Source organism: Thunnus thynnus, chromosome 11 (assembly GCF_963924715.1).
Source record: "Thunnus thynnus chromosome 11, fThuThy2.1, whole genome shotgun sequence".
Lineage (NCBI taxonomy): Eukaryota > Metazoa > Chordata > Actinopteri > Scombriformes > Scombridae > Thunnus > Thunnus thynnus.
Window position 1 is genome coordinate 20,310,722 of NC_089527.1, and position 24,557 is coordinate 20,335,278.

The window sequence follows — 24,557 nt, forward strand, 5'->3', positions numbered from 1 at the left end:
GTTGCTCTTGTCTACTTTAGTTGAAAGGAGACGCTGCAGAATTCGAGCCATGTTACACTAGTACAAAAAGGGATGTCAGAGCAAATCATGTCAGAAGTAGTATTTTGGCTCAGTGTGGGTCAGAGTGAATCCCGTAGAGCAAGACTGACACTTTGCTCTATGGTTGTGGTGTTTTCTTTTCACGGTGATGTTGTGAGGGTTTGCTCAAGCTTTAATGAGAGATCATGTGTAAATTAGCATAAACAAATGTACTAAATTATCATCTTAATGAGAAACATTTTTAGCATTCGGTACCTCTTAAAACAAGCAGAACAAGTCACACTGATTATCAAATGAAGTCACTTTTATTACATCTTGTCACAGAGAAACTTAAATGTGAAAATTGTGATGAAGCGGTTGATGATGAACTGTACTCTTTTTTTTTATTCAAACCAGTATGAAGCTACCATGAGGAGATAAATCATCTCATAATGCTGGACTGTTATCGAGCATTTACAGATAAATACTGGAAAACTTGCTAAGACTGATTTTAAATTGACATTTCTAAGAGCGATTGTTGTTAATCATTTAAATGTGATCTATTTCATCGGGTGCTTTTTCAATACAAAAAGAAGAAAGGGAAACATTTTATGGTACAAGTGGCTTAGAAATACATTTTTATAGTGGCAGGCTTCGTCTTCTCAAAGTGCTAAAAAATTGTTCAAAAACATTAGAAAATATCCTATCACACAACTTTCCAGAAACATTAGGATCAAAGACTTAGTCCCCTGTTGCTTGCACATGAAGGTTTATCATTACCTTTAACAACACATGAATGTAAAAACATATAATACGAATTTAGAAATTAAAAAAAGAACCTGTAACCTATTCAAAAACATCTCCACAACTTTTAAACTGTAAGCAAACCTTTAAAATGATCCAGCAGAGTAATGTACAGTACATAAATGTGCAAAGCAAATTAATACATCTACAAATGCAAAAATCATTTCTTAAATACGTCCAAAAATATCAGTTAATTTCAACAAAGGCGTGATTGGGAATGTCCACCTTTGACCTTTAATTGCATCTTGTTTGTTTTTTTTAAATTTTGCCAACAGTATGGGGGGCACAGTCAAAGAGGTGCAGGTGCAGGCATTCTGGTCTCTTTTTGGATACACAAAGAAAATCCAGCAGGACAGGTTTTGTCAGTTGCTGTAGTCTGTCCCCTCTAAGTGATCTGGGATGGGAAGTCCAGTGAGGATTGTTACACATCTGTTCCACACATTAAACACAGGGCAGACTGGCTGTGCAAAGGTGACGTCGAACGTATGCAAGTGCTGAGAGCCGACGGCGTCGTAGAAAGACAGAGATCCAGAGTCATAGTCCAACAATACTCCAAGACGCCTCAGGTGGGGCGATGGCTCGATGGGCATCTCCTTACTGTTGTGACGCACTACCCACGAGTTGTTACAGCGAGACAGTACCCAGGAGGCTGAGTTCTTGCCGACCCACTCGTGTTTTGGTGCTGACTTGTAGGCGATGCCCACTGCAAACCTGCATGAAGGATGGAAACAAAATGTCATAAATACATTTATAGCGTGGTAAATCTGAAACAACATAAAAAAAACAAGGTATTGGGTGTTTTTACCATGTGCTTCCTCCTATCAGAGCCTCCCAGTAATGGCGGCCACTGTCAATATAGACATTTCCTGTGACACCGTAGCTGCTGTGGCTGGAGAAGCGGTCCTGACTGTGGCTCTTCTTGGACGATGTCTCGTCCCTCTCCACAGTCAGGTTGTCATGGGACAACCTCAGTTTCCGGTGAGCAGACTTTGGGTCCAATTTGAATGGCTGACCTGTAAGAAAGACAGGCATTTGAAACTTTTTTTTAAAAATGCTGGTTTGTAAAATGTATCACAGTTCTCACTGTCTATTAGTGCTAGAATAAACTAATGTTTGCAGTTGCCGAACTTGACATACTGTTGGTCTTGAGTTTCCCTGGTTCACTGCTCCGGTTCCCAGCCTGGTTTATGGCCTTCACTATGAAAATGTACTTGGTGCCACACTGGAGCCCATGCACAGTGTAGTGGTTTTGCTTGATGTTTGGTACTATCATCCAGCTATCAGCAGAGTTACACAAACCTGCAGTCCAGACAGACAGAAAGTCACTGACAAAGAACAAACCAATTCATCATTAAAACTCTTGTTGAGTTTGGGTCTTGTTCAGTATTTGAAATCAAGAAGTGAGACAATACAGCGTAATTGTATGCAGAGCTTTAATCTATAGCTGCTATTTTTGTCTCATCAAATAAAGTCGCATTACTACTCATCCTAGGATACTAGAGCACTGAGGCACATGAGAATAAATTGCCTGATCAAGCATGTTGTGACCTTGTTAGAGCAATCAATTCAAACAGTCTCTTGCTCATTTCAACTCCGAGATAATATCGAGCTTATGATGTGCATCTGGATGTAAATCCAGTCTGACTGAGCTGTAATTTTTTTCTCAATATCCCATCCTACACACTGCAAAAATGGCAGTGTATTTTGCTAACGAGTTTTGCCGAACAGAAGTCTCCTCTCCTGCTGCTTCAATACAATATTATTTGGGTATTGTAACATAGCCACCAAACAATGGAAAGCCCTTCAAGTGAAATCCCTTTCAAATCCCTCCACGATTGTCATGTTTTCCACCACGAACATTTCACTGCACTCCAGCAAAAGACTTACTGACAACATTAGACTGGCTGGTGAAGATGGCGTACTGAAGTTCATACGATACAACAGAGAACTCATCGTCAGATGTCCAGTGAACTGTGATTGTGTCATATGAAGCTGTGCACAATTCCTCACGGATTACCGGTGGATTTGGTGCTGCAATTGGAAAACAAAAGACATATGTTGATGTTCTAAGACAATAATCAAAGCTGAGTGGATTTCATTCTGCACAACAAAAAAACAACAAAGAAAAAAAATCACAGTGTGTTGCAGAGACAGATGGTGCCAAATCGCACCACCCATTTGTGTTTTTTTTTTATTCTAACAAGTGTAATTAAGCTGGGTTGCAGTTCCTCCAGCTATTGCAGCTACAGCCCCCATGCAGAGTTAAATTCACACTGCACAACAGGCACTAAGCATAAACAATCAAACCTGTTTCATTCAGCAGAAAATAAAACTTACCTGCAGCCAAACATTTGTAAGTTTTTTTTTGTTTTCTGTCACTCTCTATAGCTTAGCCCTCTCACTTAGTTGAAATATAAACTCCCTGCTTCCACAGTACCCATCCCAAAGCCTTTAAATTGTACAAATCCATAATTCAAGGGTAAGGTAAAAATAATTTTAAGTTTGGATAAAGGAACCCCCCAAATTATATAAAATTATAAATTGGAGGATTATAAAGTGTTTGTGTGGAAAACTGGCCAAAAGTTGTGAAACTAAACTAATTTGGCACCACATATTGAGCGAGCCATAGATTATGATAATTCACAGATGTACTTTGTGCCAAACAATACAATATGGTGTATTTAACCTGCAAGGCCCCGCTCACCTGTAAGGTAATCCAAACTTTCTAGCATTTTCTTCTCCCTTGTGAAGTCCAAAGCAAAAGTATCAAAGGTGTCATTTAAGTTTATTTCGGGTAACAGGATTTGAGAGGACGCCGTTGCCATAGAGACTCTGTAATACAGAAGTACATTATGAGGTGTTGTCACTTTTATACACTGTATCTATCCTTTGCTGACAATGTTGATGTTCACTGTTGCCTCACCTCTCGCAAATACTTTTAGCCGTCTGAAGGAAGCGAGTGTGGTCTGTCTCCTTGAGGGTTTGGTCGGCCTGAGTGATGAGGGAGGAGGATCTCTCAATGCACTGCTTGCAACTGGCTATCTGCTGGGCTAGTTTCCTCAGTCGCACAGCCTGGACAGAAAAAAAAGACATGCTGGATAGATTAATAGCTTGGTAAATAACCAACCAATGTGCAACCTGGGAGACACCAACCTGCCAGATGCTAGATTAGATTTTTCCCTGCCAATTTGAAAATCCTACTGGAGAAAAATCTGATTTACACCTTTGATAATTTTTTCAGTTGTGTAATACTCACAAGGCTGTGAGATTCAACCTGTTTAATAAGCTGGTATTAGAGGTGTATTTATGAAGCATCCCTTGTGACACACCAGGACTGTGACACACACACACACACATACATCAAGGACTGTGACACACACACACCCACCTCCATCCTCAGAGACTGTTACTACAGACACAATTTATAGACACAAACGTTTAGCATCTATTTATTAAAAATTTGTAGCATTCAACCTCTGTAAATTTGTTAATGTGTAAATTTAATTTAACTAGTGCCTAGTTGTACTTGCACAAGCGCTACTTTTTAAATGTTATGCTAGCACTGCTGTTTTCTGGTACTGCTGTTATATGTTTGCTGTTTGTTTTATTTTAACTACACTGGAAAAGTCATGCAAAATGACAATAAAGATCATTCTTCTTCTAACGCTGCCATAGTAACCAGACCCTCCTATGTCCCCCCTCTGTGCCTCATTGGCTTAGTGGCTGATAGCAACCTCAAAACCTGACAGAAGGCACGCGGTGAGGAAGGAAAGAGTCCTCCTCCAGAGAGGGCGATCACAGGAAGCAGGGTTCATCTTACTCTGACACTGAACATGGCAAAGCATGCCATGTGTCTAACATGGGGAAATGAAGGGAAATCATACAAAAGGCACAGGACATTTATATTAAATGTATGGACACTGTGCCAGAAGTACCCCAAAACAAGATGAGTATTTTAGTGGAAGCAGCTTGAAAAATATACAAAACCAAATAAAAGACTCTATCCAAACAAATCTGAAGAAATAATGATTTTAAATAAGCAGAAATGTCAAAGAGCCTCCTCTGAATGTTTGATGCTTTGTGTGTTTTTTCATGCAACTATAGGCTTCTCTGCGCAAATAATAACTACAACACATATAAGGACATTTCTAATCGGAATGCAGTCTACAATTAGCAATACATCATTGTTGGATTAAAAACTTGTAACCCTAAATTTAGGCTATACATGTTCCTCTCGGCGTTAAAAAAATCTACAACCATTGGGGTTTATATTCAAAACCAATAAGACAAATTCAAAAACTTGCGAATCCAAAAAAAAAAAGATATTTTAGTTTCTTAAAGCGAGACTATTACTACAGAAGAATTTAATTTGCTTTAGATTCTCTAAATTCAGGTGCTTTGAAGACATCATCATTCAGCGATCTGGCTGAGAGCGAATTAAACACTCCAAGCAGGAAACAAAAAACATGTCTCATGGTGAAGTGCACTGTGTTTTACTTCTTTATATCAATAAAGTTGAGTTATACTTTTGTAATCAAATTCTTAAAATGTTTATCTGTGACGAGCTAAAATGTAGTGTAACAGTAGCATTACAGTAGCAGTAGAGAAGGGTAATAACGTTAGCGACACAGCTTCAGTAATGTCAAGAATATCTGTCTAATGTTAGCTAACATTAGCCACCGTCAGACCAAGTATGGCTGTAATAGAGTGTGTTTTATTCATTTATAAGAAGAAAAATGTTTTGGAGACATTTGGTTTTTACCCAACAACAATGATTTGTTAATGTTGCATTTTAATAAGAACAGTGTGCTCAGGTGTAGACTTGTAAGCTTGTTTGTCAGCTGTCAGCTAACAAGGTTATTAAGATACAAAAGGTGACAAACATTACCTTTCCCTCCTTTATCTTGGTAGCTATGATTTGTCTTCGCTGCTGTATGATATTAATCAGCAGGTCACACTCCTCAACCAGCTTGTTTTCTTGTCTTGATGCATTTACCTAGACAGGACGTAAGTAACAGTCAATAATGGAAGTGTTTTGGAAGTCATTTGCTTTGTCAATATGTTTTGCTCCACAGCTTCAGGTTCGTTTGATGAAATCGTTTTAGCATGCATTACAGACAGCATAATTAATCTTACACAAACCCCGTGTGACAGAAAAACCATATTAGAGTACAGTTCATGCCATTTTAAATCTATGTTAAGCAAGGATCAGTACTAAATGTACAGTGAGGTGATATAATAATAATAATAATAATAATAAAATACAATATACCAGTTAATTGATAAATATTTGGCCTTCTGTTATTCATCTTTAACCTACCTAATGCTCAACTTGTTGCAAACTACATGCATATTAACTATAGAAACTATTGATTTACAGGCTAATAGGAGCTTAATCTTGTTGACATGATGAAAAGCCACTTTTCAGATACAACAATTCATCGCTATGTTAATAATTTAAGAAGTTATTGCCCATGAAATGTCACAGAGGCAAAGAGCCCCCATGTGAACAGGAACAGATAAACAACCTCACCTCCACGTGTTGGCAGGTTTGGATAAGTTTGCCCATCAGAGTTTCCAACTCACTGGTCCTCTTGAGTAGACTGCTGAGGTTGGAATCCAAGGCTTGCTGAAAAACAAAATTGAAAAAGAATATTTCATTACACACTGCCCCCCTGATCAAGCTATAAACAGGTGAATGAATCTCAGAGGAGAGTTAAGTGAATGGAAACATAGGGTTCATATCTGGCACGGGCACAGGAGAAGACAGACAATGCTGCCACTAAATATGACTGGCCACATTTCGTTTCCGATCAGTACGGAGCCCCCAGTCCTCCCTGTGTGCCAAAGATCCCATCATACTGCCTGCTGAGGCCATGGAGCTTAGCAGAGCATCTGCCAGTGATTTGGACCAACTAAACCCCGGCTGTGTAAATCACTGACTCAGATCAAAGGCTTATGTTTCAAACTTAATCTCTTACTGTAATTGGGTAGCATGATGACTCTGTACTGTGTTTGTACAAAATGTATTCCAATATCAAACATTATTCTTCTTGAATGAAGGATTTATGTGTTATTACATAACATTAAATTGTGCTTTATATGATTCAAATGACAAAAAAAGTTGTCCTCCCAAAATCTACTGTCATGGCATCACTTAAATATCACTCACAAATTGATTGGCAGGTGTTTTAATACACAAACCAACCCCAAACAACAGCTAAATCTAAATTATCAGTCTTTTCTTATGTGGTGGCAGGACTATGTTTTAAATTTAATCAGTTAAAAAAGCTTATTTTAATCTATTATTACATCTATATAATTATATAGCCTATGTGAATAGGTCAGCCCGACTAAGCCTTTAAAGTGCACTATCCTGGGAATGACACTGTGAATCATCACGCAAGGTTTAAGAAAAATATATATTGATGAATTGATGTCTGAGATGGTTACACATTGTAAATGGTATGTAATCCAAGATGTATATAACATTCAATTCATCTCCATATGCTGAAAACACAATGTACAACTTCCCGATTCAAAAATTTTATAGGGACATTTCGATGGGCAAAAAGATATTTTTGAACATCAACAAATGCTGCAAATAATCAAAGAAGAGAACAAACAGCAAGAGAGGGAGGCCTGCAAAGATCCAAAGTTCAGAGCTTTCAGGTTACACGTTTCACATTGTGATTTCATAAGGTGTGTGCGTCGTGTGTACTAAAATAGCCGAGGCTTTATTTTACCACTCTCACAAATATGATTTATTTATATAGAAGAGGAGGTGATGAAAGCCATTTCAGATGCTGAGTACTAGGTAAAGGTGAACCGAGTTCAAAACGAACATAAGAGGCATAACATATTCATTCAATTGATGTTGAATATAGCCAAATGTATAAGCTTAAAACTCCCCGAGTTGTTTTTGTAGTTTGAATATGATAGATATCACATAAATAAAGCCATACAGAGAGAGGGATAGCAAATGAAAAAGAAAATGATGAAAGGAAGCATGAGAGACACAGTTTCTTCTACCATTTTTCATGTAGTGGATTTCTCCATGTGCCTAAAATACTCCTTCTCCTGCAACATTAATACCCTTTTTGTGTTTGGACAGATCTCTCTAATGGAGTTCTCTTTCCTAAAATCATTTAAACCTGATGCGAGGAAAGAATAGCGGCTTCCTTTTGTGTGTGAAAGCTTCTGGTCCCACACCTTTGCTTTGGCCAGTCTCTCTTCCTTCCTCTCTCAGTCCTGACAGGTCACTGTCAGGACTTGGAATTTTATCCTGTGTCAACATGTGAGATTTGTATCCATTGTCAAAGTTTGTCGCTTTATCCTGTGAGCACTACAGCTCCTGTTACACATGTGTGAGTTTTACTTTGTTATGGGCAGTTTGTGCCCTTATGATGGCTGAATTGCATTTAGCTGTTTCAGTTTCAGGATACTGGTATTGTACATGTGGGCTCACTGTCATGGTTCACTGAAGCACTTGAAGCTAATAGAACTTTTGTTAATGTTACTTTAACAGCTCTGTTTTTCCTGCTATGACAAGTCAAAATATCTGTTGTGAAACAGGCCTACTAAGCAGGTTCCAGGCCTGTTTTAACATAGATGGTTGGGCCCACACCCTTTGATAAAAATAACATATATGTAGCGCACACATACATAGCATGTGTGTGTGTGTCATACTGTGTGTCTCAATAAAGTGGAATACACAATATTCTATGAAATGTATAAAGCAATGGTATTTTATAGTTATTTTATAATTATAGTTAATTGCTAACAGGTTAGCAGAAAAAGCTTTTCACATAGGCCTGTTAAGATTTCATAATGTGGTATAGCAGATACTGTAAAGTGGTGCTTTGCAAACATGGTGTACTGTAGCCCAGTTGCCTACCAGTACTACTCTAAGGTTTTTATGAACAGTAATCATGAAGTAATACAATAATACAAAGACATATGAAAGTATAGTTTATCCAAAATGTGTGTCTTTAGAGCTGTTGCTAAGATAATTAATGCTGTATAATACAGTCTTTTAAATATTCTTTAAAACATGTACAGACTGAACTACATATCATTATTTTTTTACCAACATTATGTTTTTGTCCAAGCTGTCCATTTTTCCACTATTACTAATAATAGATATGGCAGCACTATGGACCAGTGGTTAGCACTTTAACCTTGAGTTTCATTCATAAATTTCTGCATGTTCTCGCTGTGTATACATCAGTTTCTTCCTGATGTTTCAAGATATTTGACTCAAATGAAGTTGAAACTTCAAATTGCCCATAGATAGAAGAGTTTTGTCTGTTTATATGTGACAGTTAACCCTTTCACTCATGGTATGTTGGAATAAACTCCATCCCTTCCTTTGACTCTGAATAGGACTAAATTGACATAAAAATAGATGGTGGATAGATAATAACTGATAGAATACCTGACCAGGGTCATGTTATAAAGTGCAAAAAACTGCCTAAAGAGATTACACTGCGTTTCACTTGGATGCACACATGTGCACACACTTATGCCTTTACAATATCACAATATCCCTTTGTGTGGAAAAGTCTGGGAAATGTGAGGCACTGTAGCTGTAAACATGTGTTTGGAAAAAATCAACAAATATGAACAGGCTCAGCTGCATGCCACCTGGGTCCTGGCCTGCTTGCCATGAGAAAAGAAAACAATGTTTCTCTTCCTTTCTGTTTATAGAAAAACTCTCTTCTCTAAGATGGGAATTGCTTGTTTCTTCTGTCAATATAAGGTCAGCAAGATACAAAAGCAAATAAAAACATCAAATAGCAGAATAAATTCCATTATAAAATTGCATCAAGCAATTGAAAATATAAATCAGAGAAAAAAGATCATAGCTTGTAAATCTATAAGAAGATAAAGCAGACTCGCCTTCGGATTCATCCAGTATCCAAATGTCTTGGAGAATGTCCGTATTAAAGGAGAAAGAACAATACAATAACTACTACATCAAATAATGAAAACACAAAGCAGAATATTACTTGCACATTAATAACCAGCGAGACTACATTCCCTTTACTTTATGTGGCTGACCAGGAGTAATGAGCGCAGAATGTGTTTCACTCTCATTTCACTCATTCTGTTGTTATAACAACACCAATAGAAGCCCTTGATAAGTGACGTTCAGGTTTCATAAAATAAACCTGTCCCTGAATGTGGAATTAAAGAAATAATGCTGATCACCTGGTCTGCCTCCTGGTGTGAATGATCACGCCCCACACAGAGAAAGCGGCCAGGAGATTTCTGCACAACGACAGCATGATCAAACAAAGGAGACAGGTTAAGACGGGTCCTCTGACCTATCTTGCCAAATATATTGCAAAAGATTGCTGCATCCCAGTTCCACTGTGATCAAGCATTGTGAAAGAGAGGAGCAGGCACAAAAGGGTTTTGAGTGAAACTTTAGATACAGTAAACCCCCCCACCCCCCCCTTTTTTTTTGTGAGTCATGCATGAAACACTGTGAGTGTTTGTGAAAACAAGGAGGACCCTCATTTTAAGTTTCATGCAGTGTATGCCATGCAGTTCTCAGGATATACTTTAGGATAGCAAACTTCAGCTGGACTGAAGAGCTCAAACCAGCTCAATCCATTGAGTGAAAGACCTTAAAGTAGTGGATATTTTGATTTTGATTTTGAGCCTTGCTTGAATTGTGTTAAATGGCGTGATGCTAACTTTCTATTTGCCTTGTGGTTAAGTATGAAATGATCCCATGACTTCCAAAAATCGAACTCTCGCTCACACCTACAATGGAAGGAACGCAGAGCCTCCTTTTTACACGTTCCAGCTACAGTAACAGCATCTTGTCATGGCTTATTGATGTTAATGCATCTGCTGAGAGTGAATATTTCCACTTAACCTAAAACTGTGAAAGCAGTCTCTTGCTTTGGCTGTCATTACATTTTAAACTGTCCAAGAGAGACCCAGTCCTCCAAGGCTTTTTCATGAATATTCCTCACATGCATTTAACTGGAAGGCGTTACTCGTGAAAATGTTTATCTTAATTTCTGAGTCCATTACCGTCACACGCATTACTGTCAAATGTAACTGAAAGAGTTTGTAGAGTTTGTTATTTTGTATCGGTCATCATACAGTAGGTCGTTTATTGTGTTTATACTGTGCTGCAGATTGTCTTACTTTCCAATAAATTATTCAGCATCTACTTATTTATAATTGCAAGCAGGATTACATTTTATTTATTGAGTGGCAGATCATTTGCATTATTTACATAATTTTCCTTTCACAGAAGATACTAACTTACTAAATTTTTAACACAATTATGTCAGAAGCTTCACTCTTCTTATAGTACAACCGGTTCAGCTAAACTGCACGGTTTTAAAGCAATTGAAGAGATTTTGGGTTATAGTAACATAATACCCCAAAATAATAATATTGAATTTATGCTGTGAGCAACTTTTTTAAAAATATGCTGATGAACTGCGAGTTATCTCTCAATCGCTAAAACCAAGCAGTAGTAAAGGTCACTTTTGATTACATATTTCATATATAAAATGGATATTATCAGGTTATATCTGTTTGTGCACCTGTCATACAAGGATAAGCTGAAAACAGGCTTTGAAAGAATGCAGAAATCAGATTTTATCAGCTCTGTGCAGATAAAATAAAAAGTAGGAACTGTTTTTTTTTCAGCACATCATACTGTAGGTCTCCACGCATTCCTCTAACTACAGATCATTTCTTACCTTGAGTTTCTCATATCGGTCACTGAGGGCTGCTACCTGGTGGTCCCGGTGTCGGCCAACCAGCTTGCACAAGGCACAGATCAACTGTTCATCTGTCACACAGTACATGTTGACCTTCTCATCCTCATGTTCCAGACACATGAGCCCACGCAGATGGGAATCCAGCAAGGGCTCGATTAGACGGTGGCCCGTGAAAGGCTTCTTGTTTGGGTGGGTGGCTTTGAGACACTCTTCACAGTATGACACCTCACAGGTCACGCAGGTCTTCACAGCATCCTGTGGAGGGTCCTGCTCACAGAACTGACACTGCACCCTGTCGCTGGGAGATGTCATGGCTTTGCTGTTGGGGATGGTTCGCTCACGCCGAGTCTCGTTAGGAGAATTAGGTCCACTTAGAGAAGCCTTCTGGTAGCGGTCGATGATGTTCTGCAGAGTTACGTTACGTTTGAGTCCCTCTAGGCCCCTCTGGTTGAGGGTGATGACATAGCGACAGGTTGGGCACTGAAAGGCGCTGATAGACTGAATTGGCTCGCTGGGGGTGCAGTGAGAGACTAGGATGCGATGGGCACAGTTGAAACAAAGGCTATGAGCGCAGGGCAAGAGCAGCGGGTCCTCGAAGAGCTCCAGACAGATTGGGCAGGTCAGCTCCGACTCCAATGTTTCCATTTTCAGGCAAAACAAAGTGGGGTTGTCAGCGAAATCCAGGGAAGCTGATCAGCTATCTGCAAAGATGACACAGACATGAATTTAAAAAACTGGGACAACTATAAAAAGTTCTTCAATAGGAGGTAATGTCCCCTCAACATGTCCAGCTTTAGACATTAAGGTTACTTGGGGGGAACAAAGTGAATAAAACAGACATCATGCATTTTCCGTCTTTGTTATCAAGTGCTTATCATAATAAAATCAAAATGATTCATCTCCGCCTTGAGTTTCATTAAATTTCCTTTGCAAACTAGATGTGAATTATGAATATAAATACTATGTAAATATTTGTAAAAGAAATCTGATTATGGAAATGAAGCAAATTGGGGAAATAAAATAAACAAGCAGAATACTTAAACAAAAACATGTGTCTCCACATTAGAAATGTATCAGAATGCTGTATGGTCTGTTTGGCTGGACTTACAACTTAGAAAATGCGGCAGTGGCTCATTTTAATTTGGCACAGGAGCAGTCTAGCCTGTCCCAATGTGTTCCTCTCTATACTGTAGCCCGAAGGCCAGCAGGCCAGCGAGGACTGACAGCTCAGCCAAGCAGAAGTCTATTGGCCTGCTTGCTGATGAGTGGAGCTCCACGCTATCACAGACACTAAGCCTTTGTTCATGGCCGGTCAGACACCCCAGCTGCGAGTGGACACACTGTGCTCACAGCGTCTCTCTATGTGAACTCTCTACCTCCACTCATTATGTGTGAAGAAGGCAAAAGCTCATTATTAGGACACTCGGGCACAAGTAGCCTTTTGAAGTTGTGAGGATACAGCAATTACCTCTGAGCTACAGACCTGGGTTTGTTCTTTCCATTCTATTCAGATTCAACCATCCCGCTGTACTGTACCAGACAAGAGGCAATTGTTGCACTTGTCTCTTGTGACAGTGATGCATCTGTGGGCCTTTGTCTCTATGCTATTTTGTTCTTTACAGACAAAGTGAGCAAGTTCAGGTGTCTTCAAGTTATTATTGAGGATCAAAGACAACCTCTCCACTATGCAAACTACTCATAAACATGCTAAATCAAGCCTTTGGCACCTATATTGTTATTAGAGCCTCTATTATCCATTAATATATTCTCTCTAAAATTTTAGATACTGTTAATTTTACACACAATATTTTGGTTTCAGTTTTAAATAATGTTTGCATAATCCTTAACTTATTCATGCATATATATACTGCAAATAGCATAAAAGCAAACTCATCTCTACAAAAAAATAAAACTCTGGCACATGAAACTACTTAACTTTATCTATTTGTTTGACAGGGTTCTTCTTGAGATTCAAGACAACATCACATCATTTTTTAGCAAAACTATCAGCTACAACATAGTTGTTACTGTACTTTCACAGGTCTTGTCAAACAGGTTTAGTTAAGACCTAATTCAAGCAGGCTATCCTAACTACAACATGAACAAAGAGCTTTGTATGACAAACACAATGCAAAAAGACACTAATCCTGTGATGTCATTGCCTACGGTATAAAATATCCTGAAGTTCAAGAGAGCTTGTAAAAGAACACCGTGGCAAAACTGTGTTACAGCATCAAAGTACATTACGCACTCCTGAAAGCTCCTCCATTCATACACAGTTTACTTTACCCACCGATGGATTTCGCCCCACTTTGCACTGCCGAGACATTTCTGCTGAAGGAAAACTTCTGACCTGAATCATGAAAATATGTTCATGACAACAAATGCACCAGCCATAAACCCCCAACGTGCTGTAAAGATGGGCATCCAGATGGCACAAGTCTCCACAGCACAGTAATCTTGCAGCAGAGCTGTCATTAGGCAAGAGATTGAGCAAGAGGTAGCAAGCACAACAGGAAAAGTTGCCCGACAATTCCAGGAAAGCCAGCTCCACCTACAGCTGGAGAGCTGGCCAGTACTGGAAGAAGACAAGAGCGAGAGCGAGGGAGAGAGAGTGCGTGTGTGTGTGTGTGTGTGTGTATGTGTGTGTGTGTGTGTGTGTGAGAGAGAGAGAGAGGGGGGGGGGGAGAGAGAGAGAGAGAGAGAGAGAGAGAGAGAGTGTGTGTGTGTGTGTGTGTGTGAGAGAGAGAGAGAGAGAGAGAGAGAGCGAAAGAGAAAGAGAGTCATAATCGGCAAATAAGCGAGGCACAGGATTGTGCAGAGTCCCGGCCCATGTCCTCACAGGCAGGTTAGTGTCCTCTCAGCCCAGCCCATTCAGAAATTCAAAGCGTCAGGATCAGTTTCAGGTTTACTTGTGTGCGTGACCATCCCTCTGCCCCAAGCAGCACAATGCTGTTGACTGGAACTTTTCTTGGCTCTGCCACCAGGGATTCAAAGAGAAAAGCTGAGAGGATACAACATAACTGAGGGGGAGCAGGACTCATCTGTAAAGTGGGACAGTGGTATGCGCTTCCCTCAGTATCTAACAAACAAGGTGATGTGGAATCAGCAAACAGTCTGTTGTCTTTTTCTCCAGATACTTAGATATGTCTAACAAATGTTACAATTCAAACACAATTTACCTCAAAATAGCTGAAAGGTTAAACACTGACTAGATTAGAACATTTCCATCAACCTCCAGGAAGCAAAAAGTGAAGTCTGCTCTCTGACAGATAAGACAACAAATGAAGACACTATGCAACATCATCTGCTACATCCAAGATTGTCCCAGTTGGCCCTCATGTGGAAATCACCGAGGTACCATCTGCTTACCATGTGCCTCTATTTCCAGACACACCCCTGCTATGCTCCATTTGAATCCTCCTGTCACTCAAAGGAGTCCCCAGAGTGACTATCCCCTCTGATAGACAGATACACACTGTAAATATTAAAGGCGTGCTAAAGTTCAGACAAAGCGGTGGGTGTGAGCTACATCGCTTAGGAGATGCACATGGGAATGTGACTGGCATTCCCTGAGTTTCTTCTATATAGTCTCCAACTGAGAAGGAATTTAGTATCATGTGATTAGCGAGACGAACTCAGTATTCGAAGAGAACCAGAAAAAAAGATTTTGAGTTGTTCTTTTGAAAACAGTTATGATCTTAGTCTTCCTCTCTTCTACTCAAAGAATACTCATATGTTCACAAGGTTCAAAAGATTGTTTTAAGATTGAAAAGCATTATTAGCAAGATTATTTTCATTATCAATTAATCTGCCAATTATTTTGTCTATAAAAAGCCTATAAATACTGAAAAATGTATTATACTTTACCACAGCCCAAGGTGACGTCTTCAAATGTCTGACCAACCATCCAAAAATCAGATATATTCAGTTTACTATCACATATGACAAAAGAAAAGCAATAAATTCTCACAATTGAGAAGCTAGAATCAGCAAATGTTTGGTATTTTTGCTTAAAAATAGACTAAAATGATTATTCGATTATCAAAATAGTTGCCATTTAATTTTCTGTTGATCAACTAATTGATTAATAGACTAATCATTGCAGGTCTAGTAATATGTATATGGTGGTAACCAAACAGATTCACAGTTGACGTTGCTCACTTACAACAGATAGATGAGCTAAGAATTGTAATGCTGTCTTAAAGACAAGAAAAATACTAAAGTTCTGTCATATCACAAGATCAATATTAAATGTATTGGCTGGCTCTAATTACTTGTACAACCACGTTTGACCAACAATATTCAGTCAAGGCTGGAAGAGTACGGTGTCTGCTAACCAACGAAAAGTCTAAGTAAATGTCCTTCTTCTGGGCTCACTTCATATAAATTTAATTGCTCCGTAGTTTACGGCAGAGCAGAATTATGAATCAGAGTGCTTAATGCTGAGTATTAGCAGATGTGACAGGTGTGAGACATATGCACTCATCGCAATTGCGTGAGTCTTTGTCAAAAGACAAACTAAACATTTGGAGTTTTATTTGATTAGGAGGTAATGGGTCATTTGGAGATGAAACAATAACAATCTCAAAGACAGGAAGACAATTTCTTGCTCAAGCACTTTCTTTAATCTATTCAGTTCTGGTCTTTTATCACCCTTGACGATGGCTGTGAACCATGTATTCAGGGACTAGAAGAGTATGATTGCTCTTTGTCTTCTTTCCTGGGGCAGACACCTAACATATTTATCTGTAATCCTGTCTTCGCAGCATAGCTGTGACCAATATGTGGCCTGTTGCTGCTCCCTAAAGCAGCCAACTCAGCAGCAGCCCACTCTGGCCTAAAGTGATTTACAGCAATAGGAGCACAAGCCAGCTGATTAGACTGACAAATGTACCTGATCTGCAGCTGCACACATTACTGAAAGCCTGGTCCTGACCAATATCCATTAATACTGTTATTTAAATAATTATAGAGGACAAGTTAATTATATATCTAAACATTTGGGCTATCTATCAAATAGGAGTACATGGATATACAAGATGGCTTCCGGTGGCACGAGCTAAAGCATGGCATCATAAGATACAGCTCAGGTATCAGCCAAATAAAATCCCCGAAATTCAAGTATTTTAGTTCTCTAAACCAGATTCAAACTGAAAGGAAAATGAACAGGGACAAAAATAGAAAAATAGGCAAGAGAATAACAACAATCATAACAATAACAATCAATAATGATCAATAATGCCAAAAGTCCCATAATGTATAATAATTTGATCATTTTGTGACACACTAATCAGTCTAGGCTATCTCATTTTATTAATTTCCCAACACGATCGGGATAGTAAAAACATGGATCCTACATCTGTGTTTTCGCATCTCTTCTCATGTTATGTCTTTCCAGCCAAGTATGGCTGTCATTCTCCTGTGAGAGATAGCTCACTGCTGCATCCATGTGAAAAAAAAGTAAAGAAAATGAGTGCTGAACAAGAAGGTGAGGACTGTAAGGACAAAAGAGAGGTGAAGAAGAGGGTAGAGTTGCTGTTGGAACAGCCAAAAATTAAGTATTACCAACAGACATACAGGAATGTTTTTGTTCCTTAGTTTATTGAACAGCTATGCTTTTGTTTTCAATGTTGGAACACTTTTATTTGAGTGAATCCCGAAAGACTACCTCCTTCCACATATCATATAACTACACCAGCAATTTTTTATTTCTATTTTTTAAAACAATGTGGCTAGATTTGTAGGCAGTGTCAAAAAGTTCTTCGCCTTAATAAATACATGTTTTCTGAAATTACACTTTTACACCTATTTGTTCTACATTTGGTTATGACTCACGTCCGATAATTTTCCTCAAAGTACAACAATTTTAAGCCTCTGGTACAATACTTCAACATTTCCCATCTGGCAACACTGACCATTAGCAAAGCCTGCTCAGGGGAAAATGGTGACTCTGAAGACAAAGGGGGCACAGCAGCTACACTCAGCTCGATTTGTAAAGTGGTGAGTGAAGTCATGGCTAAAGGGATGAGCGACTTGAAGTCATATATGAGAAAAGAAATATTGACAGGATATGAAAGTACAGCTCGATGACCTGACTACTTAAATCGACCAGAAAATACAAGATGCCGCTGGCCAAATCAAGAAAGCCATCCATCATGGCAGAAACAGAAAAGTGAGATATTGAAGTTAAAGAGACTTTAATCTAACTACTCAACAACCAACAACCAGGACAAACTGTCGGACCTGCAAGATCACTCCCAGTGCAACAACATTTGTATATATGGTGTCCCAGAAAATGTTGTGGACACGTCCATGCACATGTTTGTTCGAGGACTTAATTAAGACAGAACTTTTATCAGGGAAAAGAACTAAGAAATCAAAGGGCTCATCAAGCACTGGCCCCCAAACCACAAGCTGATATACCACCGCACTCAATTGTGGTTTGGTTCCTGCAGTTTACAACTTTGGAGAAAGTCCTGCATGCTGCCTTGAAGAAGAAGAATATTTATGTGCAGGACAGGGTGTATTTCAACCATGACTATGCTGAAGAGGTGTAACAGAAGAGAAAGGAGTACGCTTCAATCAAGCAGATGCTTAAGGAAAACAAAAGCTGCTTCTAAACCCCGCTAACCAAGACACCTCAACTCTAGCACCGTCACCTACTGTACAACAACGCTTTCGAAGCAGTGGAGGATATGGCCAAGCGAGGCTTTTTGGTGGGACCTATCTGAGCAAGACTGAAATGACACATTTACACTCAGTGTTTCACCAGTAACTCACTGATCTGGAGGGATTTTTGTTGGAAGAGCTTGATTTGGTCCTTTATAACACCAAAATAGAAATCCAAATTAACTGGGACCAAGCACCCTTGCTGGAGGGAGTGTGGATCAATGCAAGTGGACCATGCCCACATATTTTGGTTGCGTCCATGTATTCAACCTTTTTGTGGGACGTATAATGTCTAGGATCCTGGGCCTTAACATGGATGTGTCATTTTTCTCTCTGTATCTTGTAGATACACCTGAAGGCTTATGTAAAGATGATGCCTACCTTCTGAAGATTTTCTTGGTTGCATGTAAAAAAGCTGTCAGAAATAAAAGCTGTGAGAAATCCTCCTGCTGTGGACCTTTTCACAGGAATTGTCAATTATATACGCTCCATGGAAAAGATGACTTATACCCTTCGTCTACAGAAAAACACAGGGGAAAAATACTGAAGGAAATGGGACTGTTACTTACAGGAAACAGATACTGATTAGGGTTTTTTAATTGATTTTTCTGTCCCTTGTACATTAAGCAGCAATGCTACATATTGAAATCCCTGCATAATGAAGTGTACCCGTCTACCTCTCTCTGATATTTGTTGATACCAAGCAAGACCTCATGTTCCCTTCCCCATATGTTTGCATATTAAACTTGAAATGTTATTAATAATAAAAAGTAAAACAAAAACAGGATTACATGGAGAAGTTTAACAGTTTCATATGTTTTTGTTGTGCACACACATCTGGCAAACTGATGTTAACAGACATTAAATTGTAATGAAAGTAAGAGATCAACTTTCCACTCAGAGGCTTGAGCTTCCTTCCCGACTGAACAGGATGTTCTATAATGAAGCTCCAGATGAAGAAATAGCACTGAAATATATAATGTAGACTACGTAATATCTGAAGCTAATGAGTTTCTTACAGAGCAAGAGCTTGAAATGGAGGTCTAAAGGTCAGTCAAACAAGTTATTTTTTCCTTCCTCTCTCCGCATGCTTACTGTCTGTGCTGTACAGGTCACCCTGGTCAGCATCAGAAGCTGCACCAAACTCTCATTTCCTCTCCGCGGCTTGGCAGGTGGCATCAGTGGGGAAACACTGTATCCTTCCCACAACCACAGGAACTTTTACAGAATGTGACTTTCCAGGCAGACTGCTGCAGCCTGTTGCCTCGAAACTCAGACACAGGAAATATGTCACCGGGCTCGAAACTAAAAGTAAGCATTACGCATTTTCTAAAAATCAAAATGGGTAAACCACTACGTGTTTATTCATCGTACTTTATATATAGACCAGCAATTTGCAGACATCACAAAACAACAAGAATGATGTTTTGGTATTGTGGGAAACACTCACAGAGCACCACCGTGTGGCTGATTTATAAAATACAGCACACATCTATCCCAAAACAGAAGAAACTTGGCCTACAATGAAAAAGGCCAAGATTGCTTGGTGACATTATACATTTACAACTCCAGAATATCTGTAAATAAAATAATTTTGTATTTTTTTGGTATTCAATTTTAAGTAAATTTTAAGTAAATTAATAACAACATAATAATAATATAATAATAATAAATAAAATAATATATAATAATAATGCCATCATCATTATTATTCACTAATCTGCAAAAAACCTTACCATTTTCTACAAACTAATGGTACAATGTACTCTTTAAAGACCTCCATGTGTTTCCATGGTGACAGCTAGATATCTATTTGTCACACTGGTGATCAAACGCAGCGCAGTCTGGTGGGAAGATGTCTTACGTTCCTCCTCACAGGAACAAGATAAGTTACTAATTAATAAGGGGAACTTCAGACCCAACTGCAACGTCCCAGTTTTACCCTTCATTAGCCTCATGTAAAATGACTAGTATACGCTTTTAACTTAAGCTTGTCTAAAATTGTGTCCAGATGTATTGACACTACATATATGAACATAGCAGGCAAGAAATGTATGTATCTTTTATCTTATCAGTGGAGTATTTTGTGGGTCAAAGGTTACCAGATTAAGGATGAAAGGCTGGTTTATCTCTCCTAGCACTGTGGTGGATGTCTCAGTTTGAGTAAAGGTAATAAAAAACTTCTATGATGGAATGGAGAAGAATAGCATAATGTTGCAACGAGTGCTACCGCAAATTATATTATTTTCCTTTAGATAGAGTCCATGTAGAAGTATATGTGTATTGTAGGAAACTCTGAACAGCTGCTTTGACACTGTAAAGCTACTTTGGCTACTCCCACTCTCTTTGACGCTTTTAGTCACAAAATTCCCCTCAGCCTTCCCAGTAGGTCATCTTACCCCTCAAGTATTATTCAGCTCAAAACATGAAGGAATCTGTGAACACAACAAAGCCAAACAACCTCAGCACTTGAACAGAGCCCTGGAGCCTGGAGGCTTAGAAACATATGATGACTCAATGTTTTTGCAAAACACAGAGTCACCGAAAGTACAGACTGCATGCACATTGAGGCTTTTAAGTTTAGAATGACCCTCAGACTTACCCGCCACATGATTACATCCATAAACAGGCAGGAGAGGGAAGAGCCACCTTTAAGGTCAGTCAGTGTGGATATTTGGGCTCTGCAAAGCTGATCCACTGCGGTGGTCTGAACTTTGAGTAGTGACTCGTCTTTCCAAGTGTCTTACGTGAGTTTCTGACCCTCTAAGCCTGTTCTCTAAGCCTACACTGAAAACCAACAGGATCGAAACTTTCCAGCCTTCCTCTGCTCTCACTGAGAACTGTACCTACCCCATTTAGACACAGAGGGCTGCAAATTGTTGCAATAGCCAATCATATGAAAGGGGCAGGACTTCTGCAGAGTAGATCTATCACTCTGGGCTATCAGAGCATGGAGTGTTGCCATGATTTTCAACAAAGCTGTTTTTGTCATCCTCAAAAAAACATCTTTCAAACATCTCATCCCCACACCACAAGAAACAGCAATTAATTAATGACACACTCTTTCTTGTTTTTTTGCCTAATTGGTATAATGACATTCACAGGTGCAGCTAATATCAACTGTATTCAGTCCAAATCTGAACTGCTATATATTTATCCTTATTAATTTATTGCAGTAGGAATATAGCTGGAAAATAGTGCAGGAGCAATCATTGATCAGGCTTAGTCTATGTCAATGGCCCAATGCTGACATGGATGAACAGACAACTCGCAACCACATTCTGATGTTGGTTGACATGTTCATTAGCGCAGATCTCGATCGAGCGCATCAGCCTCATTGGGTAGAAAGCTTTTATTCAGCAACCTTATTCTCATAGCCCTCTTTTGTTTTCCATGTGAAAACATTCACTGAAATGGAAGCACACAGGAATTTACTGTGGTTGAAACAGTTGACTGAAAGTCGTCTCAGATTGTTGGCATCTGTTCACCAGTCTTTGGCTGCGTGGAAAATGTTCCCAACACAAACATGTGCTGGCTGACACGACTGGCATCCAAACGGTGATGCTGATTGGATAAAGTTTGATCAGTTTCACAGATGTGGATTTTAACCTACGCTCATTGTTTAACTATTAGATTTGGGGGTATTTAGTTGGAAGGCATTACCTGAGACAAACTTGTCAGCGACATAAAGTCAGTTTTTTCAATACAGTCTCTCTGTGTAAAATAAATGTTTGTGTTATGTGGTAAAACCGCAGCATAAGAGATTCCTGTGTTTCAGTTTAGCCTGTAGGGCTCAATAAAGTATGAAAATAGATATGACAGCAATGAAAACAACTGAAATTCTAAGGTATTTTCAGTAAGTATTTTATATAAAAAAAAAGAATTAATTAAAAAAAAAAATCTAAACACATTAACATGTTGGTAATTGCATGACATCTAATCCGATGGTAACTCCAGTATGCACATAAGGTTAAGTGTTAAACTATATGCAGTCAAGCTTAAAAAATAATTTAATTCCATGGTGGAGAACAGTGCAAAAAACAGACCAGACCTGCTGACTGCAACATCATCATTGGTATTTCATTCTCCCTGTAATCTTCACTTTTCTGTAAATCCAGGAAAATACACTGCTAAAATTCAAACAAAAGCATGCATAATACTGCAAAAAATGTTTATTTCAGCACACCAAAACTTTCTCAGAGCCAAACTTAAAAGTCTAAAGGAGACTTAAAAGAGACTTTAAAGTGCCACCCATTGGAAATACAAATGATCCCTTACCTCGCAGTCGGTTAGTCAGTCAATAAGACCGTCCATATTCTGTGTGACAGATGAATACAGAAATAAAGCCCAGGAAGAGATTTTACTGAAAACACTGACTTGCCTCAGAAGCCTCCTTTTAGCTCTTACTTTCTGCCAGGGCTCTGCTGCTTCGTCTGTCTCACCGCTATCTCTGAAATTCTCCTCACACAGCCTCTTCTTCTCTAATCCTCTCTAAAGGAAGCCAACACTACTCCAAATGGTTCAACCAGGCACCGACTTCTCAGGCTTTTTCCCTTTCCCTCTTTGTATTATTTTGTTGGCTGGGATCATTAACTTAGTCCCATGAGAACATATGAGGTAAATAACCCCCCTCCTTCCTGTGGGAGGCTGTCAATCACATCTGATGATGAGGTGGTGAGGGGGTGCTTTTAGTCGCCAAGGAGGCACTCCTGATTGGTCACTGAGGAACAGAGGTGCCAAGCATGACAAATGGGAGCACTGGGATGGATGGGCCTGTAGAGATGCTCAGCTGAGATTACGTGCACATTTACAATAGACTTGTATGCAGCTCACTCATTTACATGTCATTTAGAAGAAATGAAAACATGGAAATGCGTGAGCTGATGTGGTAAATGTCTATTTCAGGCAGCTGAATTTATACAAATGTCATTTGTGTACACGACTAGATAGGTAAATGTTAGGGTCAGTGTGAATAATCACAAAATGTTTAAATGACTTTTTAGTATAGTCTGGACACTCAGTGGGGAGACTAGGAAGGAAAGCATAAAGCTCCCGTTGCCATGGCGGTGTGGCAAGAGCAACGATGCATCTTGGCACTTGAACCAAATGCCACTCTAATCTTTTCATTGGCAAACGTTCAGCTCTTCTCTTCACAGCTTGTTTGTTTCTCAGTCAAGCCCACTGCTGTCTGTCACTCTCCAATCCCTTCCAGCAGTCCATGCCAATCTGAAGTCTGCTGCATTTTGTAAGGAAAATACATTTGTAAAGACACATTTAGCAGGACAACAATACCTGAGAGGGGTCACTCTGCTCCCACTGACCGTGACTAAACTCTTAGGCCGACAAGTAAGATGAAACAATAGATGAATTAAGCATGGCTTCCAGCGTGATTCCTTTCCCTGACTCTTTCCACACTTTGCCACCACGTTCATGGATTTGTAAACAGCAAAGAACACATCCATTTCCTGTATATGGCACTCAAACACACATAGAACAGCAACACTATATTCTCACATCACTTCTCAGATGCAAGCCAGCTCTCCAGTAATTTACAACAGCAAGGAAATCTACATGAAAGTGTTATTGCCACTGCCCAAGGCTTTATACAGTGCTATATATCTATAAATATCCATATCCGTCTGTGAAATAATGGCTTTGTTACTTCATACTCTAATTTCAATGCAATAAAATGCCATAAAACTCATGACATTTACATGGATTGTGTAGTCATGCCAACATTTGAAGCCAGTGCTTTTTTAAAGGTGAAAATGTAGGTTTGTTACTCCAGGGTCAATCCAAAGTCACAGCCCTCTCTGAATTGTAATAAATATTGAGTGGAAAAATGTCTGTTTCTGTTTTAGCCATTTCAAAAGAACTTGTCTGGGCTGCGCTTTTTAGCAACTGTCCCCATCTCACCTACTGGAAACCCAACCTCATGCTTTAACACACAGAGTTTCTGGGGCTCTCAGTCCGAAAAATGTATGAAAACATTTATTTTTGTGCATTCCTGTGCCTCAGTAGCAATTTAACTTCCAAATCAAAATAAATATGATATACTGTGTAAATATAAGTGTATCGACTCTGACAAAGAAGAAATTGCCTGTTCCCTTAAAGTCAATTGATAGAAGGTTGGATTGATTGGAGGTTAGGAAGTTGACAAAAACAATAAAAAAAAATGTGGTAATCATTTGTATAAGTGGGAATCAAGACATTGCCGTTCTTGGTGTAATCCTAGTAAAATTACTTCCAGAAAATACGTTGCATTATACTGTACATATATCCCCTTATCAATAAGTAACAGCACTGTCG

At 39.1% G+C, this 24,557-nt stretch overlaps 1 protein-coding gene across 7 annotated transcripts in view; it reads right to left on the bottom strand.

The window, feature by feature from the left end:
* Positions 1–325: 325 nt before the first annotated feature.
* The window catches only part of mid1 (midline 1), a 28,864-nt gene continuing 4,632 nt past the window's right edge, over positions 326–24,557 (bottom strand). For 2 of the 7 annotated variants that reach the window (XM_067603677.1, XM_067603678.1), the window contains exons 2-12: positions 11,556–12,277; positions 10,036–10,095; positions 9,724–9,750; positions 6,356–6,451; positions 5,711–5,818; positions 3,746–3,894; positions 3,527–3,654; positions 2,710–2,853; positions 1,960–2,121; positions 1,628–1,835; positions 326–1,533 (exon numbers count right to left, since the gene is read on the bottom strand). In XM_067603677.1, coding sequence (XP_067459778.1) covers positions 1,185–1,533; positions 1,628–1,835; positions 1,960–2,121; positions 2,710–2,853; positions 3,527–3,654; positions 3,746–3,894; positions 5,711–5,818; positions 6,356–6,451; positions 9,724–9,750; positions 10,036–10,095; positions 11,556–12,221 — 2,097 coding nt within the window. In that variant the 5' untranslated portion in view covers positions 12,222–12,277 and the 3' untranslated portion in view covers positions 326–1,184. Of the gene's footprint in view, positions 1,534–1,627; positions 1,836–1,959; positions 2,122–2,709; positions 2,854–3,526; positions 3,655–3,745; positions 3,895–5,710; positions 5,819–6,355; positions 6,452–9,723; positions 9,751–10,035; positions 10,096–11,555; positions 12,278–13,869; positions 14,053–20,850; positions 21,095–22,526; positions 22,679–24,557 lie in introns of those variants that run through there. The other 5 variants (XM_067603680.1, XM_067603676.1, XM_067603679.1 and 2 more) reach the window with 5 other exon arrangements.